Source organism: Gallinula chloropus (assembly GCF_964237585.1).
Source record: "Gallinula chloropus genome assembly, chromosome: 1".
NCBI lineage: Eukaryota > Metazoa > Chordata > Aves > Gruiformes > Rallidae > Gallinula > Gallinula chloropus.
The window spans coordinates 84924856-84947334 of record NC_140085.1 but is presented as its reverse complement, the minus strand read 5'-3'; the positions used below and the strand labels follow the sequence as shown (position 1 = coordinate 84947334).

The window sequence follows — 22479 nt, the reverse complement described above, 5'->3', positions numbered from 1 at the left end:
TCCCAGTCCTGATGTCCAAATATCTCCTCTGCATGATGAACATACTTGGGCAGGCTCACTGCTGTGCTGTGCAGTGCTGCAATAGGTCCTGCACATGGGTTGGGGCAATCCTAAACACAGCTATAGTCTGGGCAGAGAACAGATTGACAGCAGCCCTGAGGAGAAGGACTTGGAATATTGATTGATATAAAGCTCAACATGATATGGCATGAATTTCTTGTGTTTCCACAGGCCCATCTCTCAAAGTCCCTCTGGATGGCATCCCTTCCCTCCCTCCAGCACGTCAACCACACCACACAGCTTGGTGTTGTCGACAGGTTTTGTGAGGATGCAGTCAATCCCCCTGTCATGTCTCCAACAAAGATGTTAAACAGTGTCAGTCCCAGTACTGACCCTTGCAGAATGCCACTCATCACTGGTCTTGATTTGGACATTGAGCCATTGATCACAAATCTTTGATTGTGACCATCCAGCCAATTCCTTAACCACCAAGTGGTCCATCTGTCAAATCCATGTCTCTCCAATGTAAAGACAGGGATGCTGTGTGGGACAGTGTCAAATGCTTTGCACACACCCAAGTAGAAGACGTCTGTCACTCTTCCCTTACACACTAACAGTGCAACACTATTGTAGAATGCCACCAAATTTGTCAGGCATAGTTTGCCCTCATTGAACCCATGTTGATTACAGCCAATCACCTCCTCACTTTCCATGTGTCTGAGCAGTTACCAGGAGGATCTGCTCCATGACCTTGCCAGGCACAGAGGTGAGACTGACCTCTGTGCCTGTAGTTTCCTTGGATCTTCCTTTTTTCCATTGTTGAAAATGGAAACTATTCTTCCCCTTTTCCAGTCAGTATGAACTTCACGGGACTGTGACAGCTTCTCAAATATGGTGGAGAATCACTTAGCCAGGACTCATGGATTCATGTCATCAGGTCCCTTATAATTATTATGAGTGTGAACCATATCAAGTGGGTATGATTCCTATCTATGGTCCTAGCACAACTGTATGCTTCCTGAAGACAAGACGGTCATGGATGTATGATGGCTGGCAACCACTCAGAAGCAATCCACTCATAGGCTTACATGAAAATTATATGGATGGCTGGCATCCCAGAGGAAGAGTCTGTCCAACAACCTGAAGGTAATAGCTGGCTACCATCAAACCAGAATGTAGGCTCAGAAAAATGAAAGTTTGCACCATGTTTTGGTGAAGGACCTGAAATGAGTTGGTTAGTTTTTGATCACACACTATTGAAGATATCAGTCTGGGCTACGAAGATGGGCCTGGAGCATCTCCCCTATGAGGAAAGGCTGAGTGAGCTGGGACTGTTCAGCCTTGAGAAGAGAAGACTAAGGGGGGACCTAATTAAAGTTTATAATTATCTGAAGCAGGGGATGCAGGGGGAATTAGCCAGCCCCTTTTCAGTGGCCTGTGGGGACAGGACAAGGGGCAATGGCTGCAAGTTGGAGCACAGGAAGTTCCGCACCAACATGCGGAAGAACTTTTTCCCAGTGAGGGCGACAGAGCCCTGGGACAGGCTGCCCAGGGAGGTGGTGGGGTCTCCTTCTCTGGAGATATTCAAGACCTGTCTGGACGCCTATCTGAGTGATATGTCCTAGGGAGCTGCTTTGGCAGGGGGGTTGGACCCGATGATCTCTCGAGGTCCCTTCCAACCCCTACAATTCTGTGATTCTATGAAATGGGCTTGGTGTTTGGAGTCAGAAACAGCTCAGAAGCAGTCTCATTGTATGGAGGAATCTGTAGAGGGCAACAGTTGAACTAGCTTCAGCTGCTGTCAATCAAAGCTCTGCCTTTTGCAACCTCATGATACAACAAAGACAACGTGGAAGCTCCTTTTGTTAGAAGGTGTTGTGGATTTACATGGTGAGGTTCTGGTGGAGAAGGGAGTGGTTTCTGCAAGAAGCAGCTAGAAACTCTCCCTAGGCCTGACAAAGCAAACACCAGCCTGCTCAAGGCCAGAGTTGTTGCTGATCGAGGCCAAGCCCATCAGCAACGGTCACAGTGCCTCTGGGAATCAGATTTAGGAGGAAAAAATGCAAGCAGCTGCAGGGAGGGGAGTGAGAAGGTGTAAGAAACTGTGCAGGCACCAAGGCGAGGGAAGGGGCTGGGGGGGAGGGTGTGGGGGTTGGAGGGGCGGAGGCACTGAGGGAGAGATTTCCCTGCAGCCTGTGGAGAAGACCATGGTGAAGCAGGCTGTGCCCCTGCAGCCCATGTGTGATGAGGGAGAGCAGAGATCCCATCTACAGCCCATGGAGGACCCCACACTGGAGTGGGTGGAGACACCTGAAGGACGCTGTGACCTCATGGGAAGCCCACATTGGAGCTAGCTCCTGGAAGCGAAACCTGCAGCCTGTGGAGAGACTGATCCACGTTGGAGCAGCTTTGCTGGGGGACTTGTGACTCTGTGGGGGACCAGGCTGGAGCAGTCTGGGCCAGAAGGTCAGCACCCCATAGCAGTGATGCACACTGGGGCAGCTGGTGAAGAGCTGAAGCCCCATGGGAAAGGACTCACATTGGAGAAGTTCGTGGAGGACTGTCTCCCATGGGTGAGACCCCATGGTGCAGCAGGGGAAGGGTGTGAGGAATGCCACCCTGGCTAAGAAGGAAACCAACTCGTAAGGAACTGACCAAAATCCCTATTCCCCTGCTTTTTGCCTCCACCATATACCACCTTAGAGGGGGAAGAAGGGAGAGAAATCGTGACTAAAGTGCAGTTTGCTAAGAAAGGAAGGGTGGGGGAAGGTGCTTTAAGATCTGGCTGCACTTCTCATTACCCGACTCTGGTGTCACTGTGTGTGAACTGCAGTGTAATACATTAGAGAGCTTTCTGTCCTTTATTCTGTGCTGAGTCTGTTTTGCCCGTGACGCTGATTACAGAATGATCTCTCCCTGTCCTTATCTTGACTCCTGAGCCTCTCAGGGTATATTTCCTACCCTGTCCAGCTGAAAAGGGAAGTGATAGAGTGGCTTTGGTGGGCATCTGGCCTCCAGATAGGGTCAAACCACCACAGAAGCAATGCTGGCTTGTTGTGGTCTGCACAGAGCAGATAAATGATGTGCTCTGTGACATGGCTATGACTGCTCCCTGGCTTTGTTTGTGTTCTATCATGTGGTACTCTTCCACTGTCGATATTGACAGGCTGGCTGCAGCCGGGGATGTTCTCAGAGACAACCTTGAAGAGTCAGAGATTGACATTATAGTCAACTGCAGCTGCCTGACCTCTTGCTTATCATGCATTCTAATGGAATGCTTTTCTTATGGCACTCATCTTTGCAGTTCCCTGAAAATAAACTCCACAGAATATACTACTTTTTAGGTGACACGCTGTAGGCAAAAATGGCTTTTCTCAGCTTCAAAAGGGCCTGTATTTTCAAAATCTACCTAGCTTTTGGTTCTCTGTGATGTCAAGAGATACACATTTCTGCATACCCTGCCCTTCAACCTTTTATTGCTTGTCTAAAAGCATCCTTCAGAAATAACTGTCTGTGGGCTTGTGCACATCCTATCAGGTGTCTTCATTAAAGGACACCTCTGTCTTTGGCACTGGTCTGGCTTTTTAGGAGACCTCACCTACTTTCATCCCATCCCTTGGCCTCTGATTGTAGAGAGGAGCCGTGTACCCAGGGGGCTATGATGGCTGTGGGGAGACACTGCCAGGAAGTCCAGGAGTGCTGGGGCTAGATGTGGTGGCTGTGGTTTCTTACATCAAGAGGAGAGTCTGAGCCTTCCTCACCCATAGGAACTTCTCAGGAACACAGTGAACATGGAGCTATTTCCCTTGCTCCAACCCTCGGATTTCTATCCATTACATGAAAATCCTTGACCCTGAAGGACAAGCTCTGTTTCCTACCCACCCTGCTCGAGGACCCCACAATCCTAAGGATAATGTGGCATCCCCAGGGGGCCAGAAGACGGCTGGTGTCAGTGCCCGCGGAAGGGGTAGTCTCAGCCACCCCTGCCCATTCAGGCATCATCCCCTGCTTGGCGGGGGCAGCTTCGGCGGGATAGCAGGGGAAGCAGGGGGAACGGGCTGGGTATGGGGCAGCTCCCGTCCCGCTCCTCACAGTCCAGCTCTTATTCTGAAAGGAGCCTCCGTGCAGTCGACGGCCCATCACCCTCCCCGCCCCAGCCCACCCCGGCCACCTCCTCTTCCCGCCTCCCGCTCCCCACAGGCCCGACCCCGCCGTGACTCCCGGTCGCTGGAAATCCCGTCCGTCTCCCGCCCCCCCCGCCCCCCGCTGCTGGGCGAGAAGCAAGGCCGAAAGAAACACTCTGCTACCGAGCCGGGGCTCTCCTCGCTCGAATCTTGGGGTTTTTTTTTTCGGTACAGGGTAGATTGCACTGGGGAGCGAGGGTCCCGGCCGGGCATCCATCCAGGGGAGCTCTCACTACTTCACTTTCTGGAAAACCTGGACACAGACTTCGTCTTCAGCAGTCATACGCTGGGGAAAAGTGGAGAAAAAATGAGTTTAGGCTGAATCCCTTACTTCTCCCCCTCCCCAGCACCCACTGCTGCAGCCCTGCTGCTTGCCCTCCAGGCGCTGGCTGGAGTCTTGCAGCTCAGGTGCCGCTGCGTGCTCTTCCTGACCCTCCGAAAGCTTTAGCAGGGTAGGCTGCAGGGCAGGGAAGGACCATTACCTTTGTTGGCCTGTGTTAACTTTTAAACCCTGGAGGCGGATGTTTGTGTGAAACAGTGGCTGGCCCCCAGGAGCTGGGGCTGAAATCCATGGGGAGCTGGAAGGAAGCTGCACAACTGGCTCAGAGCCCGCAGCACCAGTATGTGTATGGGAGTGTGTGTGTCTCCACCTACTGCAACTATTGTTTAGCAAGCTGCACTGGACCCCTCCTCACCAGATGCAGCTGGTCCCCCTCCAGCCAGTGCCTCCAGCCTCTGTTCCTCTTCTCTCCTAGTTGCTCACACACCAGCTGATCCCCTTCCCAGGAGACAGTTGTCTGGAAAAAATGAGGAAGGGGGAAGACAAGGTCCCAAGTAAATCCTGGCAATAAAGGTTTCCAGTGATGACACTGACTGTTCCTCTCAGACACATTTTCAAATGCAGCCCCTGATCTGGTGTCTTTTTGGTGGCTCCTTGGGACTGATGCTTTTTGTGAGAGGTGAATGACCCTCTGGTGTCCAAGTGCAACAGAGTGCTGCCACGTAGGCTGATCTGTCTTTTCAGGGCTTCGCTCCAGAGACTAGTACCCGCTGGGTGGCAAAGTACTGTTTTTCTGGCTGTTTGTGCCTTTCCCCTTTGCTGTGGTGATTCACTCATAGAATCACTTACTCCTGGGCCTGCTAGGGCATGCCAGCTCTGGGCTGGCTCTCATCTGGTTTGTGAATCAAAAGCTGAACAAGTCCCTGAACTCCTAGTGCACCCCAGTATTAAATTCCACTGCTTCAGCTTCTCACCTGGCACTTGCGTCCATCCACAGGTCCCAGGTCTTCCTCAAACTGGACTCCCAGGTCAAAATCCATAACATAGTCCCGCAAGGAGGTGATTGTGCGTATGACCATGTGATCTCCTGTGTGAATGATCTCTTTATCAGGCTTCAGGAGGCAAACCAGTTTTCGCAGGACCACATTGATATCTGAAGGATGAGACAGAAGGGAGACCTGTGGGGTTCCTGGGCCCCTTCTCTAGCAGCATCCCCACAGAGTTCCTCCACTATTGTAGTCTGGGAGCCCCAGCTATGATAACTCCTCCCCACTCCCACCAGTGCAAGTCACAGACAGTAGGACCAGAGGGCTACCAAACCCCTTTCTCCCCTTCTGACATTTTTGGAGTCAGAAGGGAGCAAAAGGGGACAAGGAGAGGGGCGAGGAGGGTAGAATTACCTAAAGCGCGCAGGTAATTGTCCATGTTCTCCTGGGAGACGAAGCGGTAATATCCGGTCAGGTTGGGAGGCATTCCGGGAGAGGGGGACTGGGCCGACGGCGAGATGGAGAGAGGGCAAGGAGCAAAACAGGCACGGGACCGATCTCGCTCGTCGGGCGGGCCGGTCCCTCTCCCGCGGTGCGGCGAGATCTGCGGGGCAACCCGGCTCCCGGACTACCCGCTGCAGTAAGAGTCCCGGAAAAGGCTGGGACTGCCCCTATTTCCAGCATCTCCGCCTCGGCAGGGGAGACCAGTTGAGAGCGACAGGTCCCCATACCGCCCCCCGCCCTCCTCGGGAGCTGCGTAAATTAAACTCTTTGGCTGCCAACCAGCGGCAAGGCTTCCTCCCGCCCCTTCTCACACCGTGACTTCCGTGGTCGCCAGCTTCCTCAGAACAGTGCCCTGGACCCGCTCCCCCCACCCCGGCAACCTGCAGGCTGGCAGCTCCGCCCTGCACACCCCGAAGCTGATGGGCGGTGGGCTCCGGACGCGATCCGCAGTCCCTCGCCCCGGGACCGACCCACCCCACCCCCGATCTTCACGCTCCCCGCCTGCTCCTCCAACATCCTCCTGCAGCTGCGAGGATGCTTCGCGGTGCTACGTACTGGGCGCCGGCTTTGAAGTCGTCCCCCCCGCCCCCAACCAGGCGCCCCTAGCACTCGCTCGTCTCCGTGCCCTGCCCGGATTGCAGCGAGAAGGCAAAACAGCAGCTCCCCCGCACCGCATCCCGCATCCCACACCCCCTTCCGCAGCACCTGGCGCGGCGGCCCCTCGCATTGGCTGCCGACCCCCACCGGCCCCCGCCGCGCCCGTGACGTCATGTTGCAGTGGCGGGGCGGGGCCGGGCGTGGAGCAGAGCGGGGGGTTCGCGGAGGTGCCGCGCCGACCCTGCGCGCTGCTGCTGCCGCCGCGGGAGCGAGGGCGTGGGCCGGGCAGGGCCGCGCCCGCCGCCGTCCAGCAGCCCCGTGCGGGCAGGGACCCGCCGCCGCGATGGGCGACCCTCGGCCTGGCGCCGCCGTCCTCCTCCCTCTCCTCTGCCTCTGCGCCGCGCTGCCCGGCAGCGCCTCCAACAAAGGTGAGCGGCGGAGCGCCGCGGGCACGGTCCCGGGCGGCGGCGGGGGGCTCCGCACGGCCCCTCGGGCCGCCCCCCACAGCGGGGCTGAGGTACACGTCGGCCGCGGCTCATCCATCCGCCCCCGCGGTGCCGGTGCGGCTCCGCGCTGCCCCTCGCCTTCGCCTGGCGTCGGGCGGTCTTCGCGGTCCCCGGCGGCTCAGGCTTTCTTTGCCCCTTCGGGCGCCCTTATCCCACCCTCTCGACTTTCTCCACCCGTCTCCTGCCACCGCTTCTTTCTCCCCTCTTCCTTCTCCCTCTAGCAGTGCCCTCGGGTTTCCCCCGCTTGCACCTGCGGGTCTCGCTTTTGTTTCAGTTATCGCTGCGCAGATTTAGCCGTCTTTTCCTCCTCTGACGAGAACGTGTCGTTTCTCCACAGACCCCCGTGGTCTCCAAAACACATCCCCTAGCTCCATCTTCCAATTCTTGTTAATCCATCAACAATCTGCCAATAGGAATTATTGTACAGTCATGGGCTGAACATTATGCAGGTTGCTCATTTAAAACAGCATTTTACGTACTAAATATGTGAAAAACCCACCCCGAATGCTGACTGCAGATGTTCTTTGGACACATACAGTGATGGAGAAAGATGTAGGTTTCTAGATCTGTGGCAGTAGAGGCAGACTCGAGGAATCCATCTGAGGGGAGTCAGTGCATCTATGATCTGACAGGGTGGGAGAACCTGAAAACACGCAAGGGACTCAGGGTCATCAGGCAGTGTGACACTTTAGGGTGTTTTCTGTGCTTAGGAAGGGGTAGGGCTACAGGGTGGGTGTAATGCTAAACTCTGTGTATGATGGCGCTGGCAGGGGCATTTATTTGTACTGCTCTGGTGCCAGAGGGCCCAGTGGCAAGGCAAGGCCTTATGCCCTGGATTTTCTCTTCTCTTTGTGAATTTACACTCCAAAACACCTGGTCACCCCTGACAAATTATTTTAGGTTTGCAGGAGCTTTCTTTAAGCTGGTAGGAGTCTGTATCCTAAAGATAATCCCAAAATGGTGGGGTTTTTTTCAATCTCCAGGGACCCATTTCCCAAGAAATCAGATTGGTGATTCCCAATGTTGCAGGTGTATGCAGTGAGGAATTTGTCTCTCTACCACCAGCTTGTTACCCCAGCAACAGGGCGCATTTGGCATTTGTATCATGGATTCCCACCTCAGTGGTGTGATGCATGGACTAGAGCCATCACAGAAGGGAAATCTGGTGGGGGAAATGAAGGCGTGGGGTGAATGAAGCATGGGCACTTGCACACAGGGAGGATTCCACCTGCATACTGAGCAGGGTGGATGTTTCTCTGGGTTTCCTAAGCAATACTTATTAATCAATAAGGAGAGAAGAAAATGCCAACCCATGGTCTTCACTGCTTCAAGCTGGGTCTGCATCCCTGCTCTGACCTGTTGCCCTGCCTGCTGGCCCACCACCCGGCTCCAGCAGCATCCCCTGGCCCCGATTAGCAGGAGAGCTTGGTTGTAAGGGATACTGTCCCTTTTGAGTCAATGTGTCATGCCATGCCAGTATGGTTTCAGAGGATGCTGTGCTGCAGAGGACGAATTCACATATTGGAAGCAGTGCCCTTGAGGGGAAAGGCTCTGCGTCCTCCACTCTACCAGCTCTGAGCCATGCTGTGCTCAAAGTATGGTTCAGTTGTAATAAATCTTGGTCTCTGGGGGTTGAGAGAGTGGGGGATTATCTGGGAATGGGGGATTGTAACTAGGCCATGTAATATAATCTCTGAGGCCCATTTGGCAGGGAGTGAGCATGGGGGAGGGGTTTTTAATTTGTAATGATTTTTCTTCTCTCTCCCCTCCTCTCCGCTCCCCTTCCTTCCCCCTAACCCTTTATTTCTCTCTTTCCCTGCCCTGGAGCCTGTGTGATAAAGATTAATTTGCTATTTCTGGGTCTGTGACATTTTTCAGAGCCTCCTGCTGGCTGCTGCCTCCATGCCAAGTCTGTCTGGGCTCCAGCCAACGGGCTTAGCAAGGAGGGGCCAAGGGAGTATGGTGCTCGCCATGGAATGGGGAATGAAGGAGCAAGGGACTCTCAGAGTAGGTTGTTACACACACAGGGTGACTGACTGAAAGTGTACCTGGGCACATGTGTGTAGATCCTGGGCCTTAGTCCAGAGGATGTGAGGCATAAGTTATTATGGACACCCCAAGGGAAGATGTATCCTTGAGACTTTAATTATAGCTTAAGTGAGCTAAAGGATTTAGCGTCTGAAATCTTGTCTCCAGAATCAGGCTATTTCTACCTCTTCTTTTTTTTTCAACTGCTCCAGCTTTCCTGAGCACTCAGATGCCTCTCCCCATATTTCTAGTAAGATAGTAATGAGGAAGCCAGAAGGAACACATTGTTTCTAATGAGGTCTCCCAAGAGCCATGTGGAGTAAAACTAAAGAAACGGAACTTCTTCCTCCCAGACTATTTCAGACTTCTTTATTTCCAGAGAAGAAGGTGGGGAGGGGTGGTTGTTACCTGCCACTGGATGATATTCTGCTCTTTTCCAAATGAATATGTCATCAGTGGCTAACACATTCCTGTGCTCCATCCCTTTCCCCAAATCCACCTCAGCAAACAAGCACAAACCATGGATTGAAGCTGAGTATCAGGGCATCGTCATGGAGAATGACAACACAGTCCTGCTCAACCCACCACTATTTGCGCTGGACAAAGATGCTCCACTGCGTTATGCAGGTAGGTGGGTGGGAGGCAGCAAGAGACTTACCAAGAGGCAGAGACAGGGTGACATTCATCCCCGTGCTGGATTCTAGCACACCTCCAGACCTTGTTCTGGAGGAGGTCCCCAGTGAAGTCTGGAGGCAAATTTGGCACAGCTTGATTTAGGATGCTGTGAGCTGTTTCCCTTATGCAGAGAAGTTGAGGGTGGAGCCAGCTACTTTTTTGACACAGTTCTGCTGTTTCTAAAGGTCACATGCACAGCTCTGTTCCTGTGAACACTGGAAAAAGCTGGTAGGGCACACTTTGTTGGCAGTGCTCACAGCACAAATCCCTGAAACTACAGATGCAGCTTTAGGAGGGTTGTATTCCTGGTGCTTGCCTAGGCCATGCCTGGAGCTTCCTCACGTGTTCTCCCTGAGCTTTGGGAGAGGAAAAGTCCCTGTGAATCAAGCTTTAGGATTTAGGTGATCCTATCTGCAGTTCCCTGTGGTACTGTGCACATCCTGCGTATGTGGGTGGATGAGACATCATGGATCTTCATGCTTTGTCTGTCTGCCTGTCTGCAATATATGGCCTATTTTGCCTCCCTGAGGGATGCAGAGGAAAAATAAGGTGCCCCCTCAGTTTTGTGGCTGTTTAGCACTAGTAAATCTAGCTTGAACCTTGTAACCTCTAATCTCGATTCCGGTCGAGACTCCCTGCCATGGGAGCAGTCTCCAGTAGAGGGCATGTACACCCTTAACAGCTGTAAGAGATTGCAGGAGGAACTCCTAGGGAACAAAAAATTGCTCAAAATGAGAGCTGATAATGAAAAGGAATGGAGAATGTATGTTAGAAGGGAAGAAAATATGGGGGCAGGAAGCCAGGGAGCATAATGCACCCTCCTCAGTCCTTTTTCCCCTTCTTCTCTGCCTTTATGGGTGCCAGGTGAAATCTGTGGCTTCAGGATCCATGGGGCAGGGGTACCTTTTGAAGCTGTGATCCTGGACAAAGCTACAGGTGAGGGGCTGATCCGGGCCAAGGAACCAGTGGATTGTGAAGCACATAAGGAGCACACATTCACCATCCAGGCTTATGACTGTGGAGAGGGACCTGATGGAGCAAATACCAAGAAATCACACAAGTAAGTCCATGTAGCCGTTGCTGCCTGTTGCAAAATGCCGTCTGTCACAGGAACACAAATGGAAATCACTGTGGGAGTGCTTCCTGTAGCCAGAGGTATTTTTCTCAAGCACTGATACTAGAACTCCTCATGTTAGTAAGAAAGAAAGAGAAATGTTCACTGACTGAGTCACGTGAGCACATATGCTAGGAATGAGGGCTGCTTGATGGCTGTGTCTAAGGGTGGTGTTTTACCTGGCTGCATAGAGGCAGGGGGCCCTGATTACACTGTCATTCCTTTTCCTTTTTCTCTGGAGTGGGAAACTATTGTCCAGGCTCCTGTGGGCCAGCATTGCTGCGTTCAAACCCAGGTCTCTTTTCTTGTCCTTGCTTTTGAGGGCTGGAAGTCAGACTGGTGCAGTTAAGGGGATAGACTTACTCTGAAATTTAGGTAGTGTATGGCTACTAAGCAGCTGGTCAGTTCTTATTGATGTCTCTGTCCATCAGGGCTACAGTGCACGTTCGAGTAAATGATGTGAATGAGTTTGCTCCTGTCTTTGTGGAGAAGTTGTATCGTGTGGCAGTGACTGAGGGAAAGCTGTATGACCGCATCTTGCGTGTGGAGGCTATTGATGGAGACTGCTCACCACAGTACAGCCAGATCTGCTACTATGAGATCCTGACCCCCAATATTCCCTTTCTGATTGACAATGATGGTAAGAATCCACACCTACCATAAGCATGTCCCTCCCTGCTTCCTGCTTTGCTCCCTCTCTGCCAGGCCCATTTGCAGGCAGAGCTGTGCTATAAGAATTTTCCAGCGCTGCTGATCCATCTCTGGTGCAGAGATGCAGCAGCCATTTTGTGGGATGCTATAGCTTGTTACAGAGTGGCACTGTGGGGGCTCAACCCCTTTTTGGTTGCTTTTGTAGTTGTTAAAAAAACCCAGTGATTTCTAGAAGGAACATCTTGTGAGGAGACTTTCCTCTCCCTTGATCTCTTTGTTTCACTAACCAGGGAACATTGAGAACACAGAGAAGCTGCAGTACAGTGGAGATCGTCTCTACAAATTCACAGTGACAGCCTATGACTGTGGAAAAAAGCGGGCTTCTGATGATGCTGAAGTGGAAATCCAGGTGAAACCCACCTGCAAGCCCAGCTGGCAGGGTATGAAACCTTTAACAGCAGTTATGTCTTCACTTTGCTTTTGCTGAGCTACTACACTTGTCCTGCTCATTGCAAGTGTATATACACATATAAATTTGCATGCTCAAATATACGGTTCAGTTCTGGCATCAGTGTGTCAGTCCCATCTAAGGGGATGCAGCAGACATCTAAATCCATTGCAAAGCCACTGAAAGTCAATTTTGACACTGGAAAATCATTCCTACTCTATATTTGATAAGGCTGTATTCAGCATAGATTTGTTTTGGAACTGAGGATAAATGGCTTTTTCAGAGGTGTTGTATACCTACAGGCTCAGCTTAGTCAATAGAATTAAGGGGAAATCAACAGAACTAAATATGTGCTCTGCCTGATAAGGGAAGCTGATGGTCCAAGGACTGATGCTGCACTGCTAGCTGTAGAAGATTAGAATTTTGACTCTGCTTCTAGGAAATCTTCCCTTCCACCAATGCCAGCAGCATAAAGCTGTCTTTTCAACAAAGAAAGAGCAAAAATCTTTGTTTCTAGGCTAGTCCATAGATGTGACTTTTGAGTGTGGCATCCATGTCTTTGGCAGGACCTAACTGTCTTTGACTTCTTCACTAGGTTGGAACAAGAGGATTGAGTACACCCCAGGTGCAGGCAGCCTTGCGCTCTTCCCCAGCATTCACCTGGAGACCTGCGATGAGCCCCTGTGGAACATCCAGGCCACAGTAGAGCTGCAGACAAACCACGTGGCCAAGGGCTGTGACCGGGATAACTACTCTGAGAAGTCACTGCGCAAACTTTGTGGTGAATTGAATTCTTTCCTGGGCCGAGGGCAGCTGTAGCACAGCACCCTGCTCCTTCCCCTGGAGCACTTCCTCACACAGCAGAGATGCTGGAGGATGCATTCCTCACATCTCCTGCGGTTAGTGGCACTGGGACGACACCCAGCTCACATCCTGCACTGAGGGGTAGTGGGCACCCTGCCTACATTTACAAGGGGCTCCCCGTGCTTTCACTGCTGGGCAGCCAGAGGTTTCTGTGCATTGCCCCAGTAGGCAGAGTCTGTGGGACTTCCCTTGCCACAGATGAAAAAGCCATCATCATTCTCCAGGTAGAAGGCCTATAGGCAACCCCTCCTCTCCCTGTGCTCTGGGACATTACAACAAACCCTCCAGCACCCCCTTTGTCTGTTCCCCAGTTCTCAGGCTCTTTATTTTCGCATGCTGACATTCCTGACTCCTTTCCTTCTTGTTAGGTGCTGCCTCAGGAGAGATTGACCTGCTGCCAGTGCCTAGCCCCATGGCAAACTGGACTGCGCGGCTCTCGGTGCACTACAGCCAGGACAGCAGCCTCATCTACTGGTTCAATGGCAGTCAGGCTGCCCAGGTGCCAGTGGTGAGCGGGACAAATGCCCATGAGGGGCTGAGTGACCACTTCACCCTGTCTGTGTGGATGAAGCATGCCGTGGTGCCTGGCAAAGGCAGGCGGGAAGAGGAGACAGTGATCTGCAGTACAGTGCAGAGTGGTGAGACACTTTCCTGAGGTGATGATACTTTTGCCCACTGCCTCTGACTTGTTAGAAGAGATGGTCCTCACAGGGGGAAATCTCATGTGTTCCAGAGAGGGACCTGGGCAGGGGTCTTACCGTAGGAACACACTTCTTCAGGTGTCACTTGTGCTGGGAGCACGTGGTGCCGAGTGCCAGTTGCGCAGGCTGCCATGTGCTTCTGGGCTCTGGGTAGTGAAACTGCTCTGAGATGTGATATGTAACTCCCTGTCCTTGTCCCTGGCAGAGGATGGCTACTCACATTACTCTCTGGCTGTGCATGGCTGCCGGATTTCTTTCCTCTACTGGCCCTTGCTGGAAAGTGCGAGGCCTGTGAAATTCCTCTGGAAGCTTGAGCAGGTGAGGAAGTGTTTGCCTCTTCCCCATGTCCCTTCTCCATCTGCCATTTGCTGATCCCTTCTTCTGTCATCTTCTGTAGGTCTGCGATGATGAATGGCACCATTATGCCCTCAACTTGGAGTTCCCCACTGTCACACTCTACGTGGATGGTGTCTCTTATGACCCTGCCCTCATCCATGACAATGGCCTCATTCACCCGCCACGGCAGGAGCCCTCACTCATGATTGGAGCCTGCTGGACTGGTGAGCGCCCGCTCCCTGAACCATGCTCTTCCCATATGGCAAACAAGGGAGTGGAGGGAGAGCCAGAAGAGGTGAAAGAAACCCCACCCAACACTAAATGATACAAACCACACTGCAGCCATCTTGCCTCCTTGACACCAAAGCCAACATGGCTCCTTCCTCATGGATGGTAATAACGGCTCAGGGACACGTGTCACTGGCAGCTTCACAGACAACAGCAGTAGTATGACAGTAGTATGACATAAATAACAAGCTTTCAGGCAGAGGAGAGATGAAACTCTGTACCTCATTCAGATATTGGCATTTCTATCAAAGCTCTTGACTAGAGAGCAGGCAGTACTATTTGTGCTGCAGCTTGTATAGAGGATTTCTGTGTTTCAAGGGTCTAAATGAAGAAGTCACAAATCATTCTGTAGAGGAATTGGGTTGGAGGTAACAGATAAAGTTAAGAACATAGTTAAGCTACTACCAGATGAAAGCTCATTCTGTGGAGATCTAAAGATGCATTTCCCAGTCTTTCAGTTATCCTGCAAGAAGGAAGCAGTACAGAACTGAAGAAATTTTCCTGCTGCTTGCCTTTATTCCGGCAGAAATTTCTAGCAAGTTCAGATCTTTATTGTAGTACTGCTTCTCCCCTGTTAGGGATCTTCCCACAGCTCTGTGCTCTTGATTGGCCTTTTACAACCAGTAAGTATTAACCATCTTGGGACACCTTTCTGGAACCATCTGAGTTTCAAAAGGATGTTTGGAACATGGCTTGTTGAGAAGGCTAGGACCATGTTCCATGAATGGGAACCATTAATTCCCAAAATAGGTATTATTGGGAAGGCGTAAAAACCCCAACCCAATACTTTCTCCCTTGTATCAATTACTCATCCTGCAGTCTCACCATCGCTTTCATGAGCGGGACTCTGCCCTCCTTCACCTGTGATGTGCTGTCTCCAGGGTTGAATGGTGCACTGCTTGGCACATGACTCCAGAACTGTTCTTTTGGACTGGCCAATGCAGGCACTTGTATAGATACTTGTCTGACCTTGTAGCCATGCTCTTCCAACGCCTTATTGCTTGTCTAAATATTCTCCTTTTGCAGAGGAGAAAACCAAAGAGAAAACCAAAGGGAATGACAGCTCCACTGATACTGTACAAGGTAGGAAAAAGGAAGATGGTTCTCTTTCCCTCTTCACTGTGCATGACTATCACTTCTTGCATGCTGCCTTCCTCATACAGCTCCCCTAATCCTGTCCTGCTGCCTCCCACCATCTTGGGAGGAAAACCCCTACTTAGCAGATTGGTCCTTGATAGCTTGATATCTCTGGAGCATGAAAAGGCTGATAGGAGAACTACAGCTTGTTTTGAGAGATGGAGTATGCTTTTCATGAGGAGGAAGAGTCCTCATGCCTGATCATGAAAGTTGGTCTCTGAAGAACACAATAGGCATTAGAGACATCAGGAGATGTCACCTCATCCCTAACAGTCTATGGAATATAGCTTGTTTTTAAAAAGCCCTCACAGGACACAGTGAGAAGGGGACAAGAAATTGTTTCCATCAGGATTTGGAAACTGGCATTCAGCACTTTGGCAGAAACTTCTCTATGCTACCTACCTTTCACTGCCCTAGTCTTTCTGTTAGTCTGTTTTTCTCATTTTCCCCCATCTCGAATTAAAAGAATCAACATCTCCTGACTTCAGCATCCCCTGTCTTCTTGTTGTATTTGCTTTTCCATGCCCTGTGCATGTTTCTGTCTCTCTTTACCTCCCTTAACATCTCTATGTCCTTTACACTTGCTTTTGTCATCTCGGCTTTGCCATGCCCCACGCACCCTTCTGTTTCTCTCTACCTCCCTTAACATCTGTGTGTTCCTCACGCTGTTGCTTTTGTTGTTCTTGCTCTCTTCCTCACCATGTCTCTCACACCCTCCACCTCCCATGTTTCCCTCAGGAGATCCTCTGTTGATACACCACTACTTCCATGGTTACTTGGCTGGCTTCACTGTACGCCCTGGTAGCTTGGAGAGCCGGGAGGTTATTGAATGCCTGTATGCCTGCCGTGAGGGGCTTGATTACAGTGACTTCGACAGTCTGGGCAAAGGGATGAAGGTATGCCCATCTGCCCAGCTTGCATGGGTTCCTCCACTCTCCTCCCCAGCCTTGCTTCCCAGGACTTTGCCTGCTTCCCCACCTCAGACAACTCCCCACCTTTCTCCTTTGTGTCTTTCTCAGCTTAGACTCTGGGCGTTTGCCAAAGAACCCTGAGTATTTTCTTCTCTTCCATGTGTAGGTCCATGTGAACCCCTCTCAGTCCCTGCTGACCTTGGAGGGTGACGATGTGGAAACCTTCAACCACGCAATCCAGCATGTGGCTTACATGAATTCGCTGCGCTTTGCTACCCCTGGAGTCCGGCCACTCAGGCTCACCACTACTGTTAAGTGAGTGAACAAAGCAGTACCTCTGGCTAAGTACAACAGGAGGGTCACCTCTCTTTTGACTAAAATTACACTCCTTCACCTTGTATTTTAATTCTAATTCACCATCTTGAAAAGTGTAAAAGTCCTCCTGAAAATGAAGTATCCGATATCTAAATGGATGCTGTAATACGGGGTCCTGGGGTCTATGCAGGTAACAGAACTTCTACCTTCACACATGGTGAAGGCATGTGGGCTGGTTTTAATTTTCTCTGTGATGTGTGGATGTGGCCCAAGTCACCTAAAACCCAGTGATGTCATTCCTACCACACCTCTCTGTCTTGCATGGTAAGCTACAGGGAAGCTTTAGGAAGATTAAAACAAAAAAAAAAGGTATATTCCATTTTTCTGGCAGGAATGGGCAGGAGGTTTTCTTTTACAATGTTGTTGGTGCAGTGTTGGTCCAACTGATGCTTTCTGCTGCTCTCCTTCAGGTGTTTCAGTGAAGAGTCCTGTGTCTCCATTCCTGATGTGGAAGGTTATGTTGTGGTGTTACAGCCTGATGCACCTCAGATCTTGTTGACTGGCAATGCCCACTTTGCTCATCCTGCATCAGACTTTGAGGGTCCTGAAGGGGTTTTCCTGTTCCCCAACCTCCAGATCACCTGCTCTATTTCTCACCAGGTGGAGGCCAAGAAGGATGAGAACTGGCATGGTACTGGTGAGTGGAGTACAGTGTGAGGTGTAAGAGACAAATGGGAAAGACCTACAGAGTGGCTGTCCTGCAGAGAAAATACAGCCCCTCGTTACACCCAAAATAGGAGAGTTAATGAATAGAGAAGCAAGGCACATTGTCTGTCAATATGTAGGCTAATCAGTTATTCCTTTCTGCTCCTCCCTGTAATTCTCCTATCCAGCCAGTTTCTTTGCCTCACTCCTTCTTACCCAGGCTATTCATTCCTAATCCCTTTTACATTTTCCTTTATTGAATCCAGCACTGGATAGAGGTCCTGCCTGTTACCCCCTCTACTCCTGCTCCTGTTACCCTTTACTAAGTCTTCTTCTGTTTCTTTCTCTCCTGCTTTCCTTGTTTCTTTCCACCTCCCATCTCCTGCAATCACTTATTCCCGTGAATTCCTCAGTTAGTTTCCTCACTTGTCCCTCAGTTTCTCTCCATCATCAGATTATTTCTCCTCATTCTATGCTCTACATGTCCTTTCACTCTTTTCAAATCTCTTCTGGAAATAGGATCTTTTGCTTAGAGTTTTATGTTTGGCAGCTTTGCCTTTCCTCATACAATGGTGAGTTTCTGGAATTGGGGCAGGTTGGCCTTTGCCCTGCTGAAAGCAGTTAGTCATTGAAAGCCATTTTAAAGAAGGTAAGATCTCAACCATGGTAACCAGCAGTTGTGAGGCTGGGGGAAAGCTTTCAAAAGTACTTGGGGTCTGGGAATGTGTGATACAGTTGTTCCTAATTTGCACATTGTCCTTGTCAATAGAGTCCTTACAGCCAAGAGGTGTTATCATGAGCCAGCCTGATAATAGTATGTTGTTCCAGAACAAACTGACTTTCTTAGTGCATAATGTCATTAGAACCAGAGGTGGATGATGACATGGAAAGGATGGGGGGATGGGACAACAGGGACAGGGGGTGGAGACAGATACATACATGATGATGGATGGAGCACTGCTCCAAAAAATACTTAGACTAACAACGATTTTACTCAAGGTCAGTGCTAGACAGAAAAAGTCATTATGTATGTTGTGAGAACTTTTAAGTCAGTGGGTATTGCTCCTGCCTTCACTGATGGCTGTCTTGGCTTTCTGGCCCTGTCTTCTTTCCATTTGCCTCTCAGTGACAGACACACGAATGTCAGATGAGATTGTACACAACCTGGATGGCTGTGAGATCTCACTGGTAGGGGATGACTTGGACCCAGAGAGGGAATATCTGCTCCTGGATGGGGCACTGCTGCAGCAGCGTGGCCTCGAGCTTGTTAACACCTCTGCCTACCTGACCATTACAGGTAAGTCTTCCACTCAGGCACAGTTGACTAATTACCCCTCTCTCACTGCCTGTCAGACGTTACTGGGAGAAGCATTTAAGCTGATGTTAGAGATGTGTGGCTGTACTTTGTGAGACTCTGGCACGTAACTATTTGTTGAATCACAGAATCATAGAATGGTTTGGGTTGGAAGGGCCCTTACAGTTCATCTTGTTACAACCCCCCTGCTAAGGGCAAGGACACCTCCCACTAGAGTAGCCTGCCCAAAGCCCCACCCAGCCTGGCCTTGAACACTTCCAGGGAGGGGGCATCCAAAACTCCCACCAGCAGCCTGTTCCAGTGCCTCACCACCTTCATAGTGAAAATTTTCTTCTTTTATCTTTTATCTACCCTCTTCCAGTTTATAGCCATTACCTCTCATCCTGTCATTACAAGTCCTTGTAAGAAATCCCTCTCCAGCTTTCCTATAGGCTTCCTTCGAGCACTGGAACTTGGCTTTTGGAAGTCCCAGCCCATTTTCTTGGAGGTGTTTCCACTTCCAGCACAATAGTAGGGCATGGTGTCCAAACTCTCACCCAGGCTCTCCTCCTGACTTACTCCTTGGGGTTTGGTGTTCTCAGGTGCTAGCAGCACTTTGTGTGACATGACTGGGGAACGGCTTATCCCACAGATTGTGGACTGGTACAACACTATTTGTACTTTCCAGACCTTAACAGGCCTGTTGCTCTTGATCCTTCTTTCCACTTGTTTTAGCAATGCAAGCAGATATTTCTTCAGGTCTTTAGCAGCCAGCTCCATCTCTGCTCACTTCCTAGAAGTAATGAACCCAGCATTGCCTTGTATTTCTCTATAGCTCCTGGTTGCTACAGGCTTATGATTCTGTAGGACTTCCTCACCCTACACCAATTCTCTCTTCCTGTCTCAGGTGTGGAGAGCATTGCAGTTTATGAGGAAATACTACGCCAGATCTCATACCACATCAACCACGGTGCTGCTCTCTATGAAAGGAAGTTTCACCTGTCCTGCACAGAGATGAATGGACGCTACTCCAGCAATGAGTTTACTGTGGAGGTACAGGATCAGCACATGCACATTTAGGTGCTTGTGCATGCATGGAGAAGGACATGGTGGATGGGAATGAGCAGTGTAGAATGTACCACGAACCCAGGGCTGACTCTTGCTCTGGTCTTTCTGCAGGTGAATGTCCTCCACAACATGAACCAAGCTGCTCATCCTAACCATATTCTGAGTTCCCAGCAGTTCGTGCACCGAGGCCATCATTTACCCCCAGAGCTATCTGGACACAGTTTGGCAAGCACCCACAACAACCCAAGTATGTAATGCTATCTTTTGAGTTTATTCCTTTAGGTCAAGATGCTGATCCTCTGATATCCTGGTAGAGACTATAGCAGAGGGTTCCTTTCAGGCTCACTCTACCCACATTACTGAGTTCTCACTATACCCTCCTGTCCCACTCTCCATTGGCAAATGCACTGCGGTCTGTGTCAAATTGTGTTTTAGAGTTTGGTGCAACAATCCTCTCCTTACATAGCAGTCTGAAATCTACTCCTGAGGAGGTCAAAAAAGAACAACTGTATGCTGGTAGAATTTCACTCATTTCCCTTCCAAAGGCACTATGAGGGCTTGGGCAATGTAATTTCAGAAAGAGCCTTCAACAGCAGTAGAGAAACTAAAAGAAGCAAGACTGCCACTGCTCTAAAAAAAAGTGGTGAGAGTTGGTGGGGCTAGCAAGGCAGAAAAACATAGGAGATAGCACCACACAGACAAGAGCAGGATTCTTGCTCCAAAGAGAGGAGAGAGAAGCCTGAAAGGCTTGTTGGTTTGTGTGGTCAGCACTGTGCTACAGGCATGACCACAGTGCAATTGGCTCCTCCTAGGCTGTGAAAGCTCTAAGACTATTACAGAGGACGCTGTGTTGGGTTTGGTGCCTGTTGTAGGGAGCATTGGAAGCACTTCTGGTCCAAGCTTTTGCTGCAGCTTCTTGCAGCAGCTGATCCCAACCTGGTTGTCCTGCAGTTGGCATTGAGCCACTTCAAGGACAGCCTATGTATGTGCTGGGAGAACACCAAAAACCAGCCTTTGCCAATCCCTATCACAGAAGAAAAGGAAAAGTTCCTGCTGTACTGAACCATCCAGACAAATGCATACAGGGCCTGGATAGATTTTACAGGGATGGAATGGGGTTACCTGGGGAATCAAGGTTTAGCCTAGAAGAAAGGGATCAGAGTTGGGCCAAAGGTCTTAGATGAGTTTCAAGTTTTCTCCTGTGAAGAAGGCAGACCTTGACTGTGGCACTAAGTAGACAGCTATCATAGCCCTCACCTCTGTCTCACATGCAAAGTGGACTTCCTTTGGCTTCCTTTTTTCTCTACTGCTCACACAGAAATCACACCCTCCAAATCCTCCTCATGCTCTTAGAGGATCTCCCCAGCACACATTTCTACCTCCCATGAAAAATATACCAATGGCTGCTATTGAACTTATCTGGTGACTTCTGTAGATAAAGATATGCAGAGTCCACAGGCTGGGCCAACGTCAGAGGACACCTGGACCTAGGCATCCTGGAAAACCATGCAGGCCTTAAGTGAAATTCCAACAGCTGAAGGCAGGAACTGCCTTTGCCTAGGGAAACAGAAAAGTCAGGACATGTACCTGCCAAGACCAAAAACCCAAGGTCTGCCCAGGAACCCCAGTTCCTGCAGGCGAGGATGGAAGTGGATATTTCTGTAACAGACTCTAACCCTGCCTTCTCGTTTTCTTTCTCCAAAGTGGTTCCCAGTGCTGCCACTATCATCATTGTGGTGTGTGTGGGCTTCCTGACACTCATGGTTATCCTTGGCATCCTCCGCATCCACTCCCTGCACCGGCGGGGAGTGGGGGAGGAGGTGCCTGGGGCTGCTGAAGGGGGGCACGCAAGCACTGGAAGCAAAGAGAGCGATATGTTCTGGGATGACTCGGCTCTGACCATCATAGTCAACCCCATGGAGGTGAGGAGCAGCCACAGCGGTCGGGGTTTGGGTGAGCATCTGAATTGACAGATCCTTTCCCTTAACACCATGTCTCACCTCCCCAGTCCTACCAGAGCTGCCAGGAGAGGGCAGCAGAGAGCAGCGAGGGCAGAGCGAGCGAAGGCCTGGAAGATGAGTATGACAGCACTGACTCGGAGACACCCGACTTCCCAAACAGCAATGACGTGGATGACCAACACATCATTGGCAAAAGCGATGGTTCTCACCTCTACTAAGAGCTTTAAAGCGCCAGTCCAATGGATCCCCCCCAAAACATAAGGCGGGAAGGAGGAGGTGTCTGTCTTTTGCCTTCTTCCTTCCCCCACCGTGTACACACGCACTCCTCCCACACCTGTCATTTCTGCCTCCCACGTTCTCTCACCTCCTGCCATCCTCATTGTGCACATTCCCCACACTCCCCACCCTGGCTCTCCAGAAGTATTAGGGCACTTGCACACGACAGTGGCACAGTTCCAATGAGGATGAGGAAGGAGGGGGCTTGGGAAGAAAAGGAAATTTGGAAAAAGATGGTCAGAGGGCTTAGACTGGGGGGGTCTCTCACAACCCCTCCCCAGATATTATATATATATATATTGTATATTTTTTCAATGTTGTCGTTTGAGGTTTATTCTCGTTTCATGCAAAAAAACCCCACCAACCCAACAACAAACCCACTGCAGCTTGTGTTGCTTTGTAAAATTGTCTACTCCTAAACTGAATGAATGACAGTAAGAAGGACGATGAAACAAAGTGGATTTTAAAATAAATGGATTTCAAATAAAGTGTTCAGGGTTTCTGCAGTTTTTCACTAGAAACAGGGAAAGAAACAGGCAGCATAGCTTCTAGTGTGAGGCTGGAGATCCAGAGCACGTGTTTACTGAAACTATTGCCTTTTGTCAGGGAAGGGTTACAATTTCTAGTGAAGGTGTTGGAGCAAGAAAACA

General features: G+C 50.5%; 2 protein-coding genes across 3 annotated transcripts; one reads left to right on the top strand and one right to left on the bottom strand.

Annotated features, from left to right (window-relative positions):
* Positions 1-4318: 4318 nt before the first annotated feature.
* RBP5 (retinol binding protein 5) lies at positions 4319-6100 on the bottom strand. 2 transcript variants are annotated; one of them, XM_084270857.1, is made up of 4 exons: positions 5865-6100; positions 5439-5551; positions 4880-4981; positions 4319-4470 (listed from the first exon to the last, which is right to left on the bottom strand). In XM_084270857.1, the coding sequence occupies exons 1-4, from the start codon at positions 5935-5937 to the stop codon at positions 4417-4419; spliced, it is 342 nt and encodes a 113-aa protein (XP_084126983.1). In that variant the 5' UTR covers positions 5938-6100; the 3' UTR covers positions 4319-4416. The 2 variants fall into 2 exon arrangements, with proteins under 2 accessions (XP_084126983.1, XP_084126982.1); XM_084270856.1 differs by having other exon boundaries at positions 5439-5617; positions 5865-6097.
* Positions 6101-6848: 748 nt separating this feature from the next.
* On the top strand, positions 6849-21814 carry CLSTN3 (calsyntenin 3). The gene is made up of 18 exons (XM_084261033.1): positions 6849-6979; positions 9590-9712; positions 10625-10820; positions 11306-11514; positions 11816-11965; positions 12569-12754; positions 13206-13475; positions 13744-13856; positions 13936-14098; positions 15189-15245; positions 16038-16195; positions 16377-16525; positions 16996-17222; positions 18357-18527; positions 19432-19577; positions 19704-19839; positions 21297-21514; positions 21601-21814. The coding sequence occupies exons 1-18, from the start codon at positions 6895-6897 to the stop codon at positions 21769-21771; spliced, it is 2928 nt and encodes a 975-aa protein (XP_084117159.1). The 5' UTR covers positions 6849-6894; the 3' UTR covers positions 21772-21814.
* The last annotated feature ends 665 nt before the right edge of the window (positions 21815-22479 follow it).